At 44.2% G+C, this 14,644-nt stretch overlaps 3 protein-coding genes across 3 annotated transcripts; 2 read left to right on the plus strand and 1 right to left on the minus strand.

Annotated features, from left to right (window-relative positions):
• Positions 1-2,384: 2,384 nt before the first annotated feature.
• LOC4339188 (cytochrome P450 98A1) lies at positions 2,385-6,489 on the plus strand. The gene is made up of 3 exons (XM_015784465.3): positions 2,385-2,980; positions 4,564-4,958; positions 5,536-6,489. The coding sequence occupies exons 1-3, from the start codon at positions 2,485-2,487 to the stop codon at positions 6,181-6,183; spliced, it is 1,539 nt and encodes a 512-aa protein (XP_015639951.1). The 5' UTR covers positions 2,385-2,484; the 3' UTR covers positions 6,184-6,489.
• A 622-nt stretch (positions 6,490-7,111) lies between these two features.
• LOC4339189 (uncharacterized) lies at positions 7,112-11,645 on the plus strand. Its single transcript, XM_015783826.3, has 6 exons — positions 7,112-7,447; positions 8,735-8,807; positions 10,070-10,163; positions 10,452-10,565; positions 10,649-10,697; positions 10,892-11,645. The coding sequence occupies exons 1-6, from the start codon at positions 7,415-7,417 to the stop codon at positions 11,399-11,401; spliced, it is 873 nt and encodes a 290-aa protein (XP_015639312.1). The 5' UTR covers positions 7,112-7,414; the 3' UTR covers positions 11,402-11,645.
• A 2-nt stretch (positions 11,646-11,647) lies between these two features.
• Positions 11,648-13,192, minus strand: LOC4339190 (cysteine proteinase inhibitor 2-like). Its single transcript, NM_001402581.1, has 3 exons — positions 12,801-13,192; positions 12,180-12,376; positions 11,648-12,046 (listed from the first exon to the last, which is right to left on the minus strand). The coding sequence occupies exons 1-2, from the start codon at positions 13,059-13,061 to the stop codon at positions 12,182-12,184; spliced, it is 456 nt and encodes a 151-aa protein (NP_001389510.1). The 5' UTR covers positions 13,062-13,192; the 3' UTR covers positions 11,648-12,046; positions 12,180-12,181.
• Positions 13,193-14,644: the final 1,452 nt, after the last annotated feature.

Here is a 14,644-nt window from a genome sequence, read left to right on the forward strand (position 1 = left end):
TTAGTTTGTTTGTACTACTCTGAATGGGTTTTTTTTTCTTTTTTTCTCTAGACATTGTTTCTTTGCACGGTGATTGCAAACGCAGTCCTGTAGCCAGTCATCTGTCCTCCTTGGGATCTTCTGTGAGTGTTAGCAATGGCCCATGATTAGACCACTTAAGTAGGCCCGTAGTATTTTCAGACAAAGAAGCAGGCCCGTAATTAAGGTACCACAGCCCGCATTTGATTTGAAAGCAGAGTCCTAGTTTCAAATTTGGAATTCTGAAAGTTTCAATGGATCTACCGTAAAATTCAGGTAGGATTCCAGCGATTTTCAATGTTTTTCGTGAACGCGCAAGAGATTTTCAATGTATCTTCTGGAATTCCTTTCTTCGTAGTAAATTCGATCAGCTCACCTTCTCTTGTTCTGTGTAGTGCACACAGAGTATTTGTCGCTCTCGTACGAGTCAAATGAGACGCAGGTGTCGTTGCAATGCAACCCTCCAGATAAGCCACGGAGCGGAGTTCAGATAATGTGCCAACGACTAACCGTGCATTCTATCTGTTTTTTTATATCATTCGCCTTATTTCAAATATAAACATATATGAATAAAAAAGTGTAAGCTATGCTTAGAACACCTTTAATGGCAAAATTAAATCACAATAAAGTAAGTGTTAATTAAGTCATTTTTCTGAATAAGCCACGGAGCATTTCGGAAATAGGACTTTCCAGTTCAAGCATGGTTTAGTTTTCAACTTTTTCTCAAACTTTTAACTTTTCCATCACATCAAAATCTTCCTACACACATAAACTTCCAACTTTTTAATCACATCGTTCCAATTTCAATTAATTTTCAATTTTAGCGTGAACCAAACACACCCTCAGACTTCACACCTCACTAACACAATGCGCCGAGCCACTACCTACCGTAGCGTGTACAGTGTATATACGAAACACAGGCCGTAGATCCCGTCGTCCCACAGGAATCAGGCCCACAGAAACCGAGCACGATCCATCTCTCGCCAAACATAAAAAACCAACACACTATGAAAAGTTTGAGTATGATTCACTCGTGCCAGATTCGTGCAGAATCTGCAGCATGTTCCAACTGCAGAGCTGAAATTAGTTTGTTAGGAGTAGTACTTTGTTTCATGTAAACCACTAACTCATAGTAGTACAAAACGTTCTCAAGGACCCCTGAACTCGAAATTTTCGTCTATCGTATTTCACAACTTTTTTTTTTGAACGAGTCGTATTTCACAATTTGCGCTTCTTGAATTTTGCTGGTTTGGAACTTTTTTGAGAGAAAGTAGGAGTAGTAGTTTTGGTCAACAGTGTTTGTGATCCAAGTCCACTGCAAGCTTGGAAACCAGCAGCAGCACCTGGTATCATCGGTGGTTGGTGAAACTCGGTCTTCTTAGAACTAAGCAAGAACAGCTCACTGGAACAAGCTCGCCCACTTCAACCAAGCACTTAGCAGTTAACACTAGTAAGTCACTAACACACGACCAGCCCATGTTTTATCACAGAAAAAAACATAATTAACATTAAATTAACCTCAAACACACTGTTTGCTCTGACACCACTAATAGTCCACCAAATTTATAATCCTCAAGAACCAAGAGGAAAGAAAAATAGCAAAATGAGCTTATGTCAAATGGTTAGTTTTTCTGTGCTGAAACTAGTTCACATTTTAGACTTGATATATGTACGGTTAATTATTTTCTTAGTGGTAAGCGATGTATTTGTAAATATCGACAGCAAGACATCTGTGTTCACTTCATCATATCCTGACTCAATCTTTCGGGGTGCCCATAAGAATAGGGTTTATGCATGTATTCATAGGAATTGGTGTGCGCTCATTGTGAGCATCTGCTTTAGGGCAGGTATAATAGCACATACTACAAGATGTAATATGCGTGTGACATGTAAAACCAGATATTACTAGTGTACTATTCCCTCCGAATTAATAATACTTCGTTTTGGACAAAGGCATGATCTCCAAAAACAACTTTGACCATTATTTTCCATTACAATATATATTAAAGTGTTAACAAATATATGATTTTATTAAAATACTTTGTAAAACTAATATATACATGTATTCTAAAGTTTGATATCACCCTTGTCTAAAACGACAAGTGTTATTAGTCCGGAGAGAATACATGTTTACAGGTAATTATTGTATAAATTGGCTATTAAGATGATTGTAGATAATTTGAAACGGGTAATTGGCTTTACTATTAAACTTGTTCTTATATGTTTATATATAATAAAACAAGAAAAAAAATTGTAGTGGAAACAAGAGGGGAAAGAGGGGGAAAAAATCAGTGTGGTGTGGCCCACTCACCTACCGCCAACCTCCCCCCAAATCCGTAGCTTTCCGGCGAGTATAAATTGGCCGAGCTCGCCACCGCCGCTTCCACCAACCCCCCCCCCCCCCCCCCCCCCCCCCAAAACCAAACGGAGGCGAGCTCGCCGCCGTTCACCGCCGCCGCCGCTGCCATGGACGTCGCGTCGCTGCTCCCGTTCGCGCTGGCGCTGGTGGCGATCCCGATCTCGCTGGCGCTGCTGGACCGGCTGCGGCTGGGGCGGATCCCGCCGGGGCCGCGGCCGTGGCCGATGGTGGGGAACCTGTGGCAGATCAAGCCGGTGCGGTGCCGCGGCTTCCTGGAGTGGGCGGAGAGGTACGGCCCGATCGTGTCGGTGTGGTTCGGCTCGTCGCTGAACGTGGTGGTGTCGACGTCGGAGCTCGCCAAGGAGGTGCTCAAGGAGAACGACCAGCTGCTCGCCGACCGGCCGCGCAACCGCTCCACGCAGCGCTTCAGCCGCAACGGGATGGACCTGATCTGGGCGGACTACGGCCCGCACTACATCAAGGTGCGCAAGCTCTGCAACCTCGAGCTCTTCACCCCCAAGCGCCTCGAGGCCCTCCGCCCCATCCGCGAGGACGAGGTCACCGCCATGGTCGAGTCCGTCCACCGCGCCGTCACCCAGCCAGGTAAAGCTTCAAGAATTTTAGTGTTCTTTGTGTAATTTTGAGCAAGGAGAGGGTGCTTGGTGCAAACGTGGTTGGTATGAGTTTGGTGGTTGTGGCGTCCTTGTGTTTGGTGACGAATTGTTATGTCGTGTTGACTCTCATGTGTCAGCTAAATTGTGCTGCCTTAGATCAGCGATTGCCGATTGGTACTACTAGTTGTTTTGCAGGCTTATTGGTGCTCAATTTGCATCGCTCCTTGAGGGAAATGGCCAAGGCGTGGTCTGCCATTTCGTAGGCTTCGCTACGATATGCTGTGCGGATTTGGTAGTGGATCCTAGAGGAAATGCTAGCTATTGGTTTGATCTGGTGGGATAATAAACTAATAAGAGGAGTTGAACTGCCTCGAGTGAGTGGGTGCATTTCTCTGAGATGGATCACATGGTGAGCACGTTGTTAGAGAGCCAAGCTAAGATTTTACTTGCTGAATTGAAAATGTAGGTACCATGAAACTAGGTAGTGATCATACTCTGCCCAGCTGTACTGCTGTAGTGTGCTGACTGCTGAGAGACCTTGGCCCTGGGGATTATTGGTTATGAGCTATGGTTCATGTCAAGCAGATATCGTAATTGGTATAGTTATAGTAAAGTGGGCTTCGTATGACTTCCAGTATACACGGGGTTGGTAATCACATGCTATTTTAAGCTTAAGTGAAGACAGTTTGGTGCTTTCTGCATTATTGTTCATTAAGGCACTTCACACCTCTCTAGTGGACAAGAATTACGCTATTCCCTTTTTGGTATATAAGTTTGCTCTGTTGTTGGCATGCTATTTTAGCTCCTCACATGATAAGTACTCTACTTGCTGTAATGTGACACCTTGCTAGTTGAAACAATACTATGCTGTTTAAGCTTCTTACTGGTATGCCAAGCATTCTCTTGTGATGTTATGTTGTACCAGTTTGACAGTCAAAAAAAACATGTTTGGCAACAACCTTGTTTGAACTGGTTGGAAGTCTTTTTTTTTTCTTCTAAGATGTTTGTACATTTTGATAGCATTGGAGTTTTTACAGACTAAAATTAATGAGCTGCTATTATGTACTTTGCCCATCTGTCTCAACTGTGCTGACAGTTGATACAGCTTATCAGCGACTCTTTTCAACTTATTTCTGACTTTGCAACCAATTTTATGTTCCATTTGTGTTGCTGTTTCAATGTAGTCCTCAACATTGACCTAGCCTTCTCTCTATTTTCCAATTTAGTTTACAAGAATTAAGCCAGGCTGTTTAGAAAAATGAATGAATTTAGCTTTATTTATACTCTGTTGGAAAAAAATTTTGGCCTACAAATGCATCCTATGAATACCTGGTGTCAAACTGTCAATTGCAAATCGATCCACTAGCTGATTTGTTTACATGTGTACATAAGTTAGCAAAGCTTTTTTTTTTGTTGGCCTAAAGCCATGATGGGTTACCTCAAGAAAAAAGAAAAAGAAGTATATTGTGCACGACATACAATAATGGAACAATTACCTAGCACGGTAAGAGTCTATTTGCATTGGAATGAAGTTTTTAACTAACAGTCATTTTATCGATGTGCTGTTTTCAGGTAGTGAACATAAACCAATCGTAGTGAGGAATCACCTTGCTATGGTGGCCTTCAACAATATAACAAGGCTAGCTTTCGGCAAGAGGTTCATGAATGCAAATGGTGACATTGATGAACAAGGGCGTGAGTTTAAGACTATTGTCAACAATGGAATCAAGATCGGTGCATCTCTTTCTGTTGCTGAGTACATTTGGTATTTGAGGTGGTTGTGTCCACTTAACGAGGAGCTTTACAAGACCCACAACGAGAGAAGGGATCGGCTGACCAAGAAGATCATAGATGAGCATGCGAAGGCCCTCAAGGAGAGTGGTGCCAAGCAGCACTTTGTGGATGCTCTGTTCACTCTCAGAGAACAGTATGACCTTAGTGACGACACAGTTATTGGGCTTCTATGGGTATGTTGGATGTTCCTTTCATACTTATCAGTATCTATCCTTTTTGTCATCCAATTTCAGATATGATACCCTACTGGACTATTAATATCAATGCTCTCCCAATTACTTTTACATTATTTGCACACATGTTAAATATCATCTCTCAAAGTCATGGAGAATTTTTTCCACTCTAGTCAGATTTGGTACATAGTTTGTGTGGCATGTCACTATCTTAGGGTTGGTGAAGTATGGTGGTATTTGGAAAAGTTTCTGTTTACTTTCTAGTTGGAAGTTAGGTTGTGTTTTATGGTTTCAATCATCTACCTACTAAAAATGCGAGAAAGTTGGAAAGGTTAGACCACTTAGCTAGTGGCAACTACCAAAAGCTTTCAATGGATGCCTCTGCATGCATTTCCCTATCTTGCATCGCACATGGATAATTTGCATATCAAGTTTGTTCAGACTAGGAAATGAATACCATAATAATGGAAGATAAAAAACAAAATCCCGATAATTGTCATGTGCCTGAATTTTCTGTCCTGCTAACTCCATTACATTTGTGAGTTCTTACCATCCCTGTTATGTTCCTTGTGTTCAGGACATGATCACTGCTGGAATGGACACCACAGTGATATCAGTCGAGTGGGCAATGGCAGAGCTGGTCAGGAACCCCAGGGTGCAGAAGAAGCTGCAGGAGGAGCTGGACCGCGTCGTCGGCCGCGACCGCGTCATGTCGGAGACCGACTTCCAGAGCCTCCCTTACCTGAACGCCGTCGTCAAGGAGTCGCTCCGGCTGCACCCGCCGACGCCGCTGATGCTCCCGCACAAGGCCAGCACGAACGTCAAGATCGGCGGGTACAACATCCCCAAGGGCGCCAACGTGATGGTGAACGTGTGGGCGATCGCCAGGGACCCCAAGGTGTGGAGCAACCCGCTGGAGTACAGGCCGGAGCGGTTCATCGAGGAGAACATCGACATCAAGGGCAGCGACTTCAGGGTGCTCCCCTTCGGCGCCGGCCGCCGCGTGTGCCCCGGCGCCCAGCTCGGCATCAACCTCGTCGCCTCCATGATCGGGCACCTCCTCCACCAGTTCGAGTGGTCTCTCCCCGAGGGCACCAGGCCGGAGGACGTCAACATGATGGAGTCCAACGGCGTCGTCACGTTCATGAGCACGTCGCTGCAGGTCATCGCCAAGCCCAGGCTCGACAACCCGGACCTGTACAAGAGGTTCCCTGTCGAGATGTGATCGAACAGTTTGCTTTGCTGCCTGCTGCTGCTGGTTATACAGACAGACTGGAGTTCTGCTTTCAAAGTTTCAGCTATTGCTCATGATGTTGTTGTTGTAAAATTTGAGGTGTTAATTGCCTTGTGAATGAACGAATCAATCAATCTCGTAAAGTTATCGAGAGCAGATCGACTTTTGTAATTTGTACAATATGACTATGTACTTAAGGTGTTTTGTTCAGATAGAATTTTGTAATATGATTAACACGACAAGCGATGTATTTTGAGGTGTCATTAATGAATAATAATAATGTAATGTAATCTGCAATTTTTCTTTTTTTTTCTTTCTGTTCTGTTTCTGTTGAGAAACAAAGAATTAAGATAATTATGATGATGATAACATGACGTGGGGGCGACCTTATCTTGAGGCACGTCCAAAAACGTCTGCGGTTGTTACACCTAAACCCAGATAAAGCAAAGAGCCCAAAACGAGCGAAGGACACGAGACGCGCTCCCAGCCGTCGGATCCATCCGGAGCCCCCGAAAACGGACGGTGGATGGAGACGCCAGCCCCCTCACGTCACGCCACCCCCCCCCCCCCCCCACCAAACTAACGTGGGGCCCACACCATCTCCGCTTCGGGGGTGTGATGGTGTGGATGGATAGAACCAACGGCTGACGTGTACCCGAACGCGCAACGCGGGGGAGTCCAAGCTAACGTGGGCCCCACACCCCCCTTTCCCCTCCTCCTCTCTCTTCAGATCCGCGCGCTGAGGTCACTGTAGAACACGGCGGTGGACCCGGTCCACGGGATTAAGCCGGTGTAGTGTAGACCCGTCTGGGTGGGGCCCACAACATTGGTGGATCGGTCTATGCACCGGGTCCACGGAACGGGTCTCGTGTAGAGGCTCTCTCTCTCTCTCTCTCTGGGTGGGGGTTGGGTTTGCTTCGCTCGCCTCGCTTTGCCCGATTCGGCCGGGGTCAGGGTCACTGGCCGAGCAAATTAGGGTGGAAAATTTTTTATTTATTTATTTCCGCAAAGAAAAAAAAGTTAAATATCCAGTAACGGAAACCCTAATCCCCAAATCACAAATCGATTCGATTCGCTATTTAATGTGGTGTGGTTTTCTTCTCCGATTCGATGTCCTCCTCCGCTCCGGCCCCCTCATCGATCGAGCTCGCAGCCGCCGTGTTCCCCGCCGGGGAAGGTCGTCCTTGCCGTTGGGTGGTGTTCCCGGCGCTGGATTGACGCCATGAGGAAGAAGCTGGACACCCGCTTCCCCGCGGTATGGTTCATATATGCGCGGATTTTTTTTTTCAGATTAGAAATTGTTGTTCAGGTGTAGATCCTGCATGCGTGTATATAGATTCTGCGATCGTGATTGGTATGTTTATTTTTTTCACTTTTGCCTGAGATGTGTTTGTTGCATGCACGCTTGTTTTCGGTGGTTAGGTTTTGCTAACAATTTGATGCAATGAAATTATGGTGCATGTCTTGCATTTTATCTCCCTTGTTAGGCTTCGCCCATCCACATATTAGGAATTATTTTTTGTTGTAATTTGCCGGTTATTTTCTATGTTTGTTTGCGAGCATGATATATATTTTTATTTTGTTTTAACGGTATCTTTAGTGAGATAAGTAATGAAATTGCGGTTTTGTGTGGGTGTGATTCTGTATGAAACTGGCTTATTCGATACACATATCCAGAATTCTGGAGCCTGATTGGTAATTATGATGTGAGGTAGCCAGTGAGTATTTGGGGATTCCTAAATCCAGTACTCGTACATTTGTCATGTATGAGGATGCCTGATGTGAGAAATTTTGGTTTAATTTGCTGCTTATTTGCATAATTTGTAATAATAGACTCTGTTCCATGTGGTCCCACCTCCAACTGTGATCATTAAATAAGGTTATGCTCCTGAGCTTCATGGGAAAAATTAGTTGCCCATATGCATTAACATTTTACTAAATAATACATTATCATGATTTGTTCAATAATACGTCAGTCTAATCATCACTATTAATAGTAAAGAAACGTCAATGTGTGTTTTACAGTTCTAATGCTAGTACGGACCACCAATCATGTACCTCTTGATCCGAATTAGATGCTTAGATCCATATATTTGATGTAATGTGCATTTTTCCTTGCATGGATGTTCCCTCATTTTGTTAAAGACACATGGAGTCCTTAAATAGAATAAAAGTGCACTATTTATCCTTTTGGCCTCTGCACTGTAGCAAAATGGTATCATGTAGAATTCTACTACTTGCTGCGGGTCTGCTGTACAACAAGTTGTAGCTAAATCCTTATATGCTTAAAGCCATGCATTCTGAGGAGATGCTTTCTTAATTAACCTTTGCTCTTACAAGGACATGCAGAATCATTTCTTTATATATGTTAGGGCTAATGCTTATAATCTCATTTAACATGCCCTTAAGGTTGACATGGTCGGAGCTCTTTAGTATATGTTAGTTGTAATTATAAAAATTGCATGAATCAGATTCTTTTATTGTTACCAGTGCTCTTTCAGACAATATTCTTATTTTGTTTGATGTCTGTCATGTGTTGCAGCCTCGGATTAAGAAAATCATGCAAGCAGATGAAGATGTTGGCAAGATTGCTTTAGCTGTACCTGTTCTAGTGTGTGAGTTTTCCACTCTGTTTAATCTTCCTTTTATTTTATTATATAGCTATTTAACTCTCAGTAACTTATTAGTATTCGGTTTAGAGGCTCATAATTATTTTCGCTACAAACTGCACTCCTTTCTGCCACTAAGAGTTAAGTAGCTTATATTTTAGAGGCCAAAACATATGAGCCTTGGAGTCTATGTAACAGGAAATCATGTTCTGAATGATAATCGATCTTTTCGGTTTCTAGATTACAAATCATACTGCCTGCAAAGCATTATTGATTGTATTAGGGAAGACATAGATCAAAGCTGGCAATTATTGTTGATTAAGGGGGAGGGGGGCAGGCTTACTACCAAAGTATGTTAGGTCTTACTTTGGGCTGTTGTAATATTGAAATCAAGTGCATTTGTACATGTACTGTAGACTTACTCCCTGTGTCATTCACACCATCCTTAATCATGTAAGCCCATTCTCCTTCAAATTTCACATTGCATGTCAGGTGCACTATCACCACCACATCTTTATTTTGGATTCATCTCTAGCGACCTAGTCTACATCTCTGCCATATTAGAATCAACCGATCCTGTATGAGCCTGCATGGCCATGTTTTCTTTATTCCCCTGATATCCACCTCGCTTTTTTTTTTTTGCGTGAGTCATGGTGGCAGAAGTTGGGGAGCAATGGGGTTGGCATTGTTGGTTGGATAGGAAGAGCAGTCAGATATGATGGGGGTTGAATTTGGTGAGGGTGAGGGGAACTAGAGAAGGGAGATTTTGGAGAAGAGTGTAGGAGCGGGAGAACCGGTGTCCACATGGTGCAGCACTAAAGAACATTGAATCAAGTGGATATATTACAGACAATTTGGCTTTATGGCACGGTATGGATTAAGTAAAAACATTTGGATGTGAGCCCATATTTAGCTTTCCTGGAGGAAGATAAAAAGGTAAATGAGTGAATGTAAAAAAGGATAAAATAGCTCCATGCAAAATAATATCATTGCAAGGTATAGATTTAATTTATTTGTTTGCACTTGGGTGCTTTCTTTTCTCTTCTGCTAGCATGCTTCTTTGTTTTCTTCGATTGATATATCTCTAACGTTGGCATAAGATTGGCACCATCCATAGCTAAGCATATTCTGCACTTTGACACGTTGGCAAGCATATTTTCCGTTTCCATCTGATTTGATTTAACTTATTATGATTTGTTTTATTAATGTATGATGTGATCTTTCAGGCTTTCACTTTACATATATTTCATTATTGTCCATTGTTGCAGCAAAAGCATTGGAATTATTTCTGCAAGACTTGTGTAATAGGACATATGACATTACAGTGCAAAGAGGGGTCAAGACTCTGAGTTCTTCCCATTTGTAAGTTTTGTTGACCTTTCCATGTTTTTTTTTTCTGAGTCAATGGAGCTATAGGTGGAATCTAACGACTCTTTATTAGGATGCCTGAGAACCTTTTTTTCCTTGTCATTAGGTTTTTGTTAATCATAGGTTGTTCTTTCAAGCTATCTACTCGTCATGCTCTTTTGCAAGTTTCTGAGTTGTGTGCTGTTGTCATAATCTGTTCCTGTACCTTGATCCTAGAATGCATTTTTAAGCATGTGTTGTTGTCAGATCATGAAATCCAGTATTTTGCCTCCTTTTTTTCAGGAAACAGTGCATACATAGTTATAATGTTTACGATTTCTTGAGGGATGTCGTCAGTAAAGTTCCAGACATGGGTACATCTGATGCTGGTGTTGATGATAAACTTGGCAAAAGGAGGTAAAAACCTTTTCATTTAATAGTGTCTGATGTTCAAATCAATTTTTATTCAGCAAGCTTTAATGAGTGCTGAAATTCATCAGGAAAACTGCTGAAGATGACAGTGAAGAGGAATCAAAGCGGACAAGAAATGTTAGTTTCTCCATTATCTTTACCTTTATGTGGATGTTGCACATTTCACAATTTCTGTCCCTTTTGCATTCTTAGTATTAGTATTTGTATCAGCACTTGAAAGAATTCTTTACTCCAGTCATTCCGTTCATACATAATTAAAACGTTCACCTTTGATTTTCATCTCATTTGCTAATAAGGTTGTATGCATGCAGGAGGCAGCAAGCCAGACAAGCACTGGTAGAGGGCGTGGGAGGGGTCGGGGAAGAGGCCGACGTGGTGGGCGTGTGTCTGAGAGGGAGATTATTTCCGCTTACGAAAAATTTGAGGAGAACCATGAGTTTCCTCCAGGTCAATTTAGCAAGCCTTCTCAGCTGAAGGTAGATGTTTCAGTTGATGGTACAGATGCAATTGAAACAAAGGAGGCTACCCCATTAAGCAACGCAAGAGCTTCTCTAAGGAACATTGACTTAAACATAGAGCTTACTGACTATGATGATGAGGGTTCAGCTCCACTGGAGGTCCAGCCTCCAGCTCCGGCAGCAGGTGTGGTTACAACCTCTTCAGGACCACTTGTTTCGGAGGTGAACGAAGAGGCGAAGACCAAAGACTTTCTAGGATGGCAATTGCCTGAGCTGACCAAGATGGCCATGGACCCTGTTCAGTTTGCCTTGTCTTCAAACCATAGGTTAGAGGAGGATGAGGATTATGACAACGAAGAATGATAACTTGCCCCTTTTAGGTTAAGAAGCTGATAGATAGACATGACTTTTGTCTATTGTACATCCTTGTAGCCCAGCTTAACTCTGTAGCTGATCTTGTATAATATGTGTACCTGCTGAAGCTGCAGTAGTTTAGGATGTTACAGAGGTTTATCGATCGATAGCTAGCAACTATGTTGACAGACAGATTCATCAGTTGTACATCCTATCTGATCTCCAGTTTATGATAGTTTGCAATGTTCCTGTCTGTTTGTCCATTGCTGTATTCCCTGTGCCTACTTTCTCAGGGTGCTGAATTTTACTGAAACAGTGAGCTGCAGGGCTGTTGCAGCCAAGACTGTTTCCTTCTCCCAAAGGAGAGTGATACAGGTATGATGAAATTGTGAAAAGTGAAAGTGAAAACTTATTACAATTTACAAGCAAAGCTTGGCCATGGCCAAGAACACAAGGAGACTGCGAAAATGTTGTGTATTGCACTAGGAAATACAGAAGTGATATGTCTATTATGACCCGGCAAAGCAGCAGGTTTTATTCATCATATTACACCTTCCAGCAAGACCAGTAACATGTTCTAGTAGCAGATAATTGGATCACTGGATGGCTCTGCTTTAAGCCGATGATTCAGCAGCCGGACGATGATCTATGTACCTGAAATTATCAGCACCTAAATTATCAGCCTCCTGCCAATGATGACGAACCATTTGCAATTCGCAAAGCACAAAGCGCGGCGATTCATTCAAGAAACGATCAACGAAAGAGAGGTTTGAATTTGATGTTTTACGTTTAGGCGGTGGCGTCGTCGAGGGGCTTGAAATCCTGGAGCTGCTTGAAGTTCTCCCACGCCCTCTCCCACACCTTGGCCTCGTACAGCTTATTGGCGCCGCCGGGTTCCTTCACCTCGACGGTGAGGTAGTGCATGAACCCGCCCACCACCTGCTGCCTCACCTTCACCACCCTCTCCAACTCCAACATCGCGTTCTGCAATTAGCTTAGGGGGTGCTTAGGTTAAGGGTGTAAAATTTTAGCATATCACATCAAGTATTATGTAAGGTATCGCATGAGGTGTTCGGGCACTAAAAAAAACTAATTATAAAATACGTCAGTAAACCAGAATTTATTAAGCCTAATTAATCAGTCATTAGTAGATATTTACGGTCACATGGACGAATCATGAAGCAATTAGACTTAAAAGATTCGTCTCATAAATTAATCGCAATCTATATAATTAATTATTCTTTTAGCCTATATTTAATACTTTATATTTAATACTTTATTGTAAAATTTTTACGTGGAAACTAAACATGCCCTTATTGTATTTTATATTTTTACCACAATCCACACGGCGATCCACGCAATTAACAAGGGGAAAAAAGAAAGGGGGGCGGGTGTTCTTAAATCTTACGGCCTTGCTGTTGTGCTCGGCGACGGCGAACCGGGCGAGCTCGACGGTGGTGAGGTCGTTCTCGCGCCCGGCCGGCGCGTCGTGGATGCCGCCCACCTTCACGCCGCGTGGCTGCTGCGCCTCCTCGGCCATCGCCGGCGAGCCGCGACCGGTGGAGAAGAAGAGGGTAACGGGAACGGCGGCGAGACGAGGACAACGACGACGACCAGCAGCAGCAGATGTAGTGAACACCGATTCCGCGAAGAGAGATGATGCCCGCATAGATTGAAGCGGACGACGGGGGAAGCGGGCGATTTTTATAGCGAAGCGGGAGGATTTCTTTTCTTTTCTTCTTCGCGTTGATTTGCTCGTGTCGTTTCGGCGACGATGCGATTGCGATCAGCGATCGCGACAGCCACGGGAGGCAAGTGTGATGCGTTTCTATGCTTAGCATGGAAGGCAGCGATGAAGACGAAGTAATGACGCGGGGCGCTATCGGTACGTGGAAGACGGGAAGGAGAGTCCCGCTTCCTCTATGGGCCTGCGGCCCTGCGCCAATACGCCCATAAACCATTATTGCTAAAAAAAAAGTCTACTTGCCTCCCTCAAATCTGATTCATATCCTTTGATCACAAATGGGTATAACAACCCATCCAACGGTTAAAATGGGTATAAAATGACGACTAGGCAAAGGTGATATTGGCTGACATGGCAGTCCAGTCATCACATTTTTCCTCCTCCCTCCCCCCTCCTCTCTCCTCCATATTTCCTCTCGGTTATGACATCTCAGTAGGGCAGTGGCAGGGAAGCAGCAGGGTGACGACTGGACAGCGAGCTTCGGCGGTGAACATGGCCAAGTTAGCATGTCAAAATGCATTCCAAGAGGAGGGGAACTTGTTGATAGAGGTAGAGTAGGAGTGGCTGGTAGTGTTGGCCATGACGGCTAATCATAGCGGCGTGGAGGAAGAACAAGATGGGGGGAAAACCTTCTGGAGCGTGGCAGTGCATGGCGACAGTTCAAACGACATCAACGGTCGCCCTATCCCCTCCTTCACAAATGTGGGGTGGCCGCCGGCGAGCTGCAGTTCCATCGACCCGTCATCGTCGTCGCTTCTAGATCTCGCCTTTATTAGTTGTGGAGGAGGGATCATGGAGTATACATGGGTCGGTGTGGTACGCCCCTCTCCTCTATGTGCTCGTACCCCCTGGCCGTCGAGCCACTTCCTCGCAACAGTGGCGGCCTTGGCGACAGGCACCCCAATGCCTCCATGCCGAGAGCTTGGGGGTGAGGCCCTGCAGGCTGGTTCACATGACAGCGGTGAAGATTCGTCCATCGCCAGCGACCGGAGGGCCTTAAGGAGGCAATAGTAGGGGCGTGTCGTTGCTGCTCTGCCTCAAGGCCACGCTAGTTGCCCACTCGTTGAGCTCTCGGCATCTACCACATGGCCACCACCGATGGAGGCTACTATCCCTTGCCTCCACCGGCGGAGGTCTGCTCGTCGTCATGCGTGCTCATGTGGGGAAAGGAGAGGGGCAAAAATGAAGAGTAAGGTAATAGGATAGAAGAAGGAAGAGAGCATGCTGACATGTGGGTTCTACGTGCTGATTCAGCTGGTTGAACTAAGTCAATGAGTCACGTTAGCGAAAACCACCTTTAAAACAAACTAGTGAGTTATTTTGTATCTTTTTTAATAGTTCGGAGGTTAAAGATTTCTCTGGCATTGTGGTTGAGGGATATAAATAAGATATACCTATATTTAGGGAGTCAAAGTGGACTTATTCTTTACCGCTATAATCTATATGCGGGACATTCAGCCCACTAAGAATCTATTAGGCCACGCCCTACGGCTTCGAGCCCGCGAGCG

This window comes from Oryza sativa, chromosome 5 (genome assembly GCF_034140825.1).
Source record: "Oryza sativa Japonica Group chromosome 5, ASM3414082v1".
NCBI classification, from domain to species: Eukaryota; Viridiplantae; Streptophyta; class Magnoliopsida; order Poales; family Poaceae; genus Oryza; species Oryza sativa.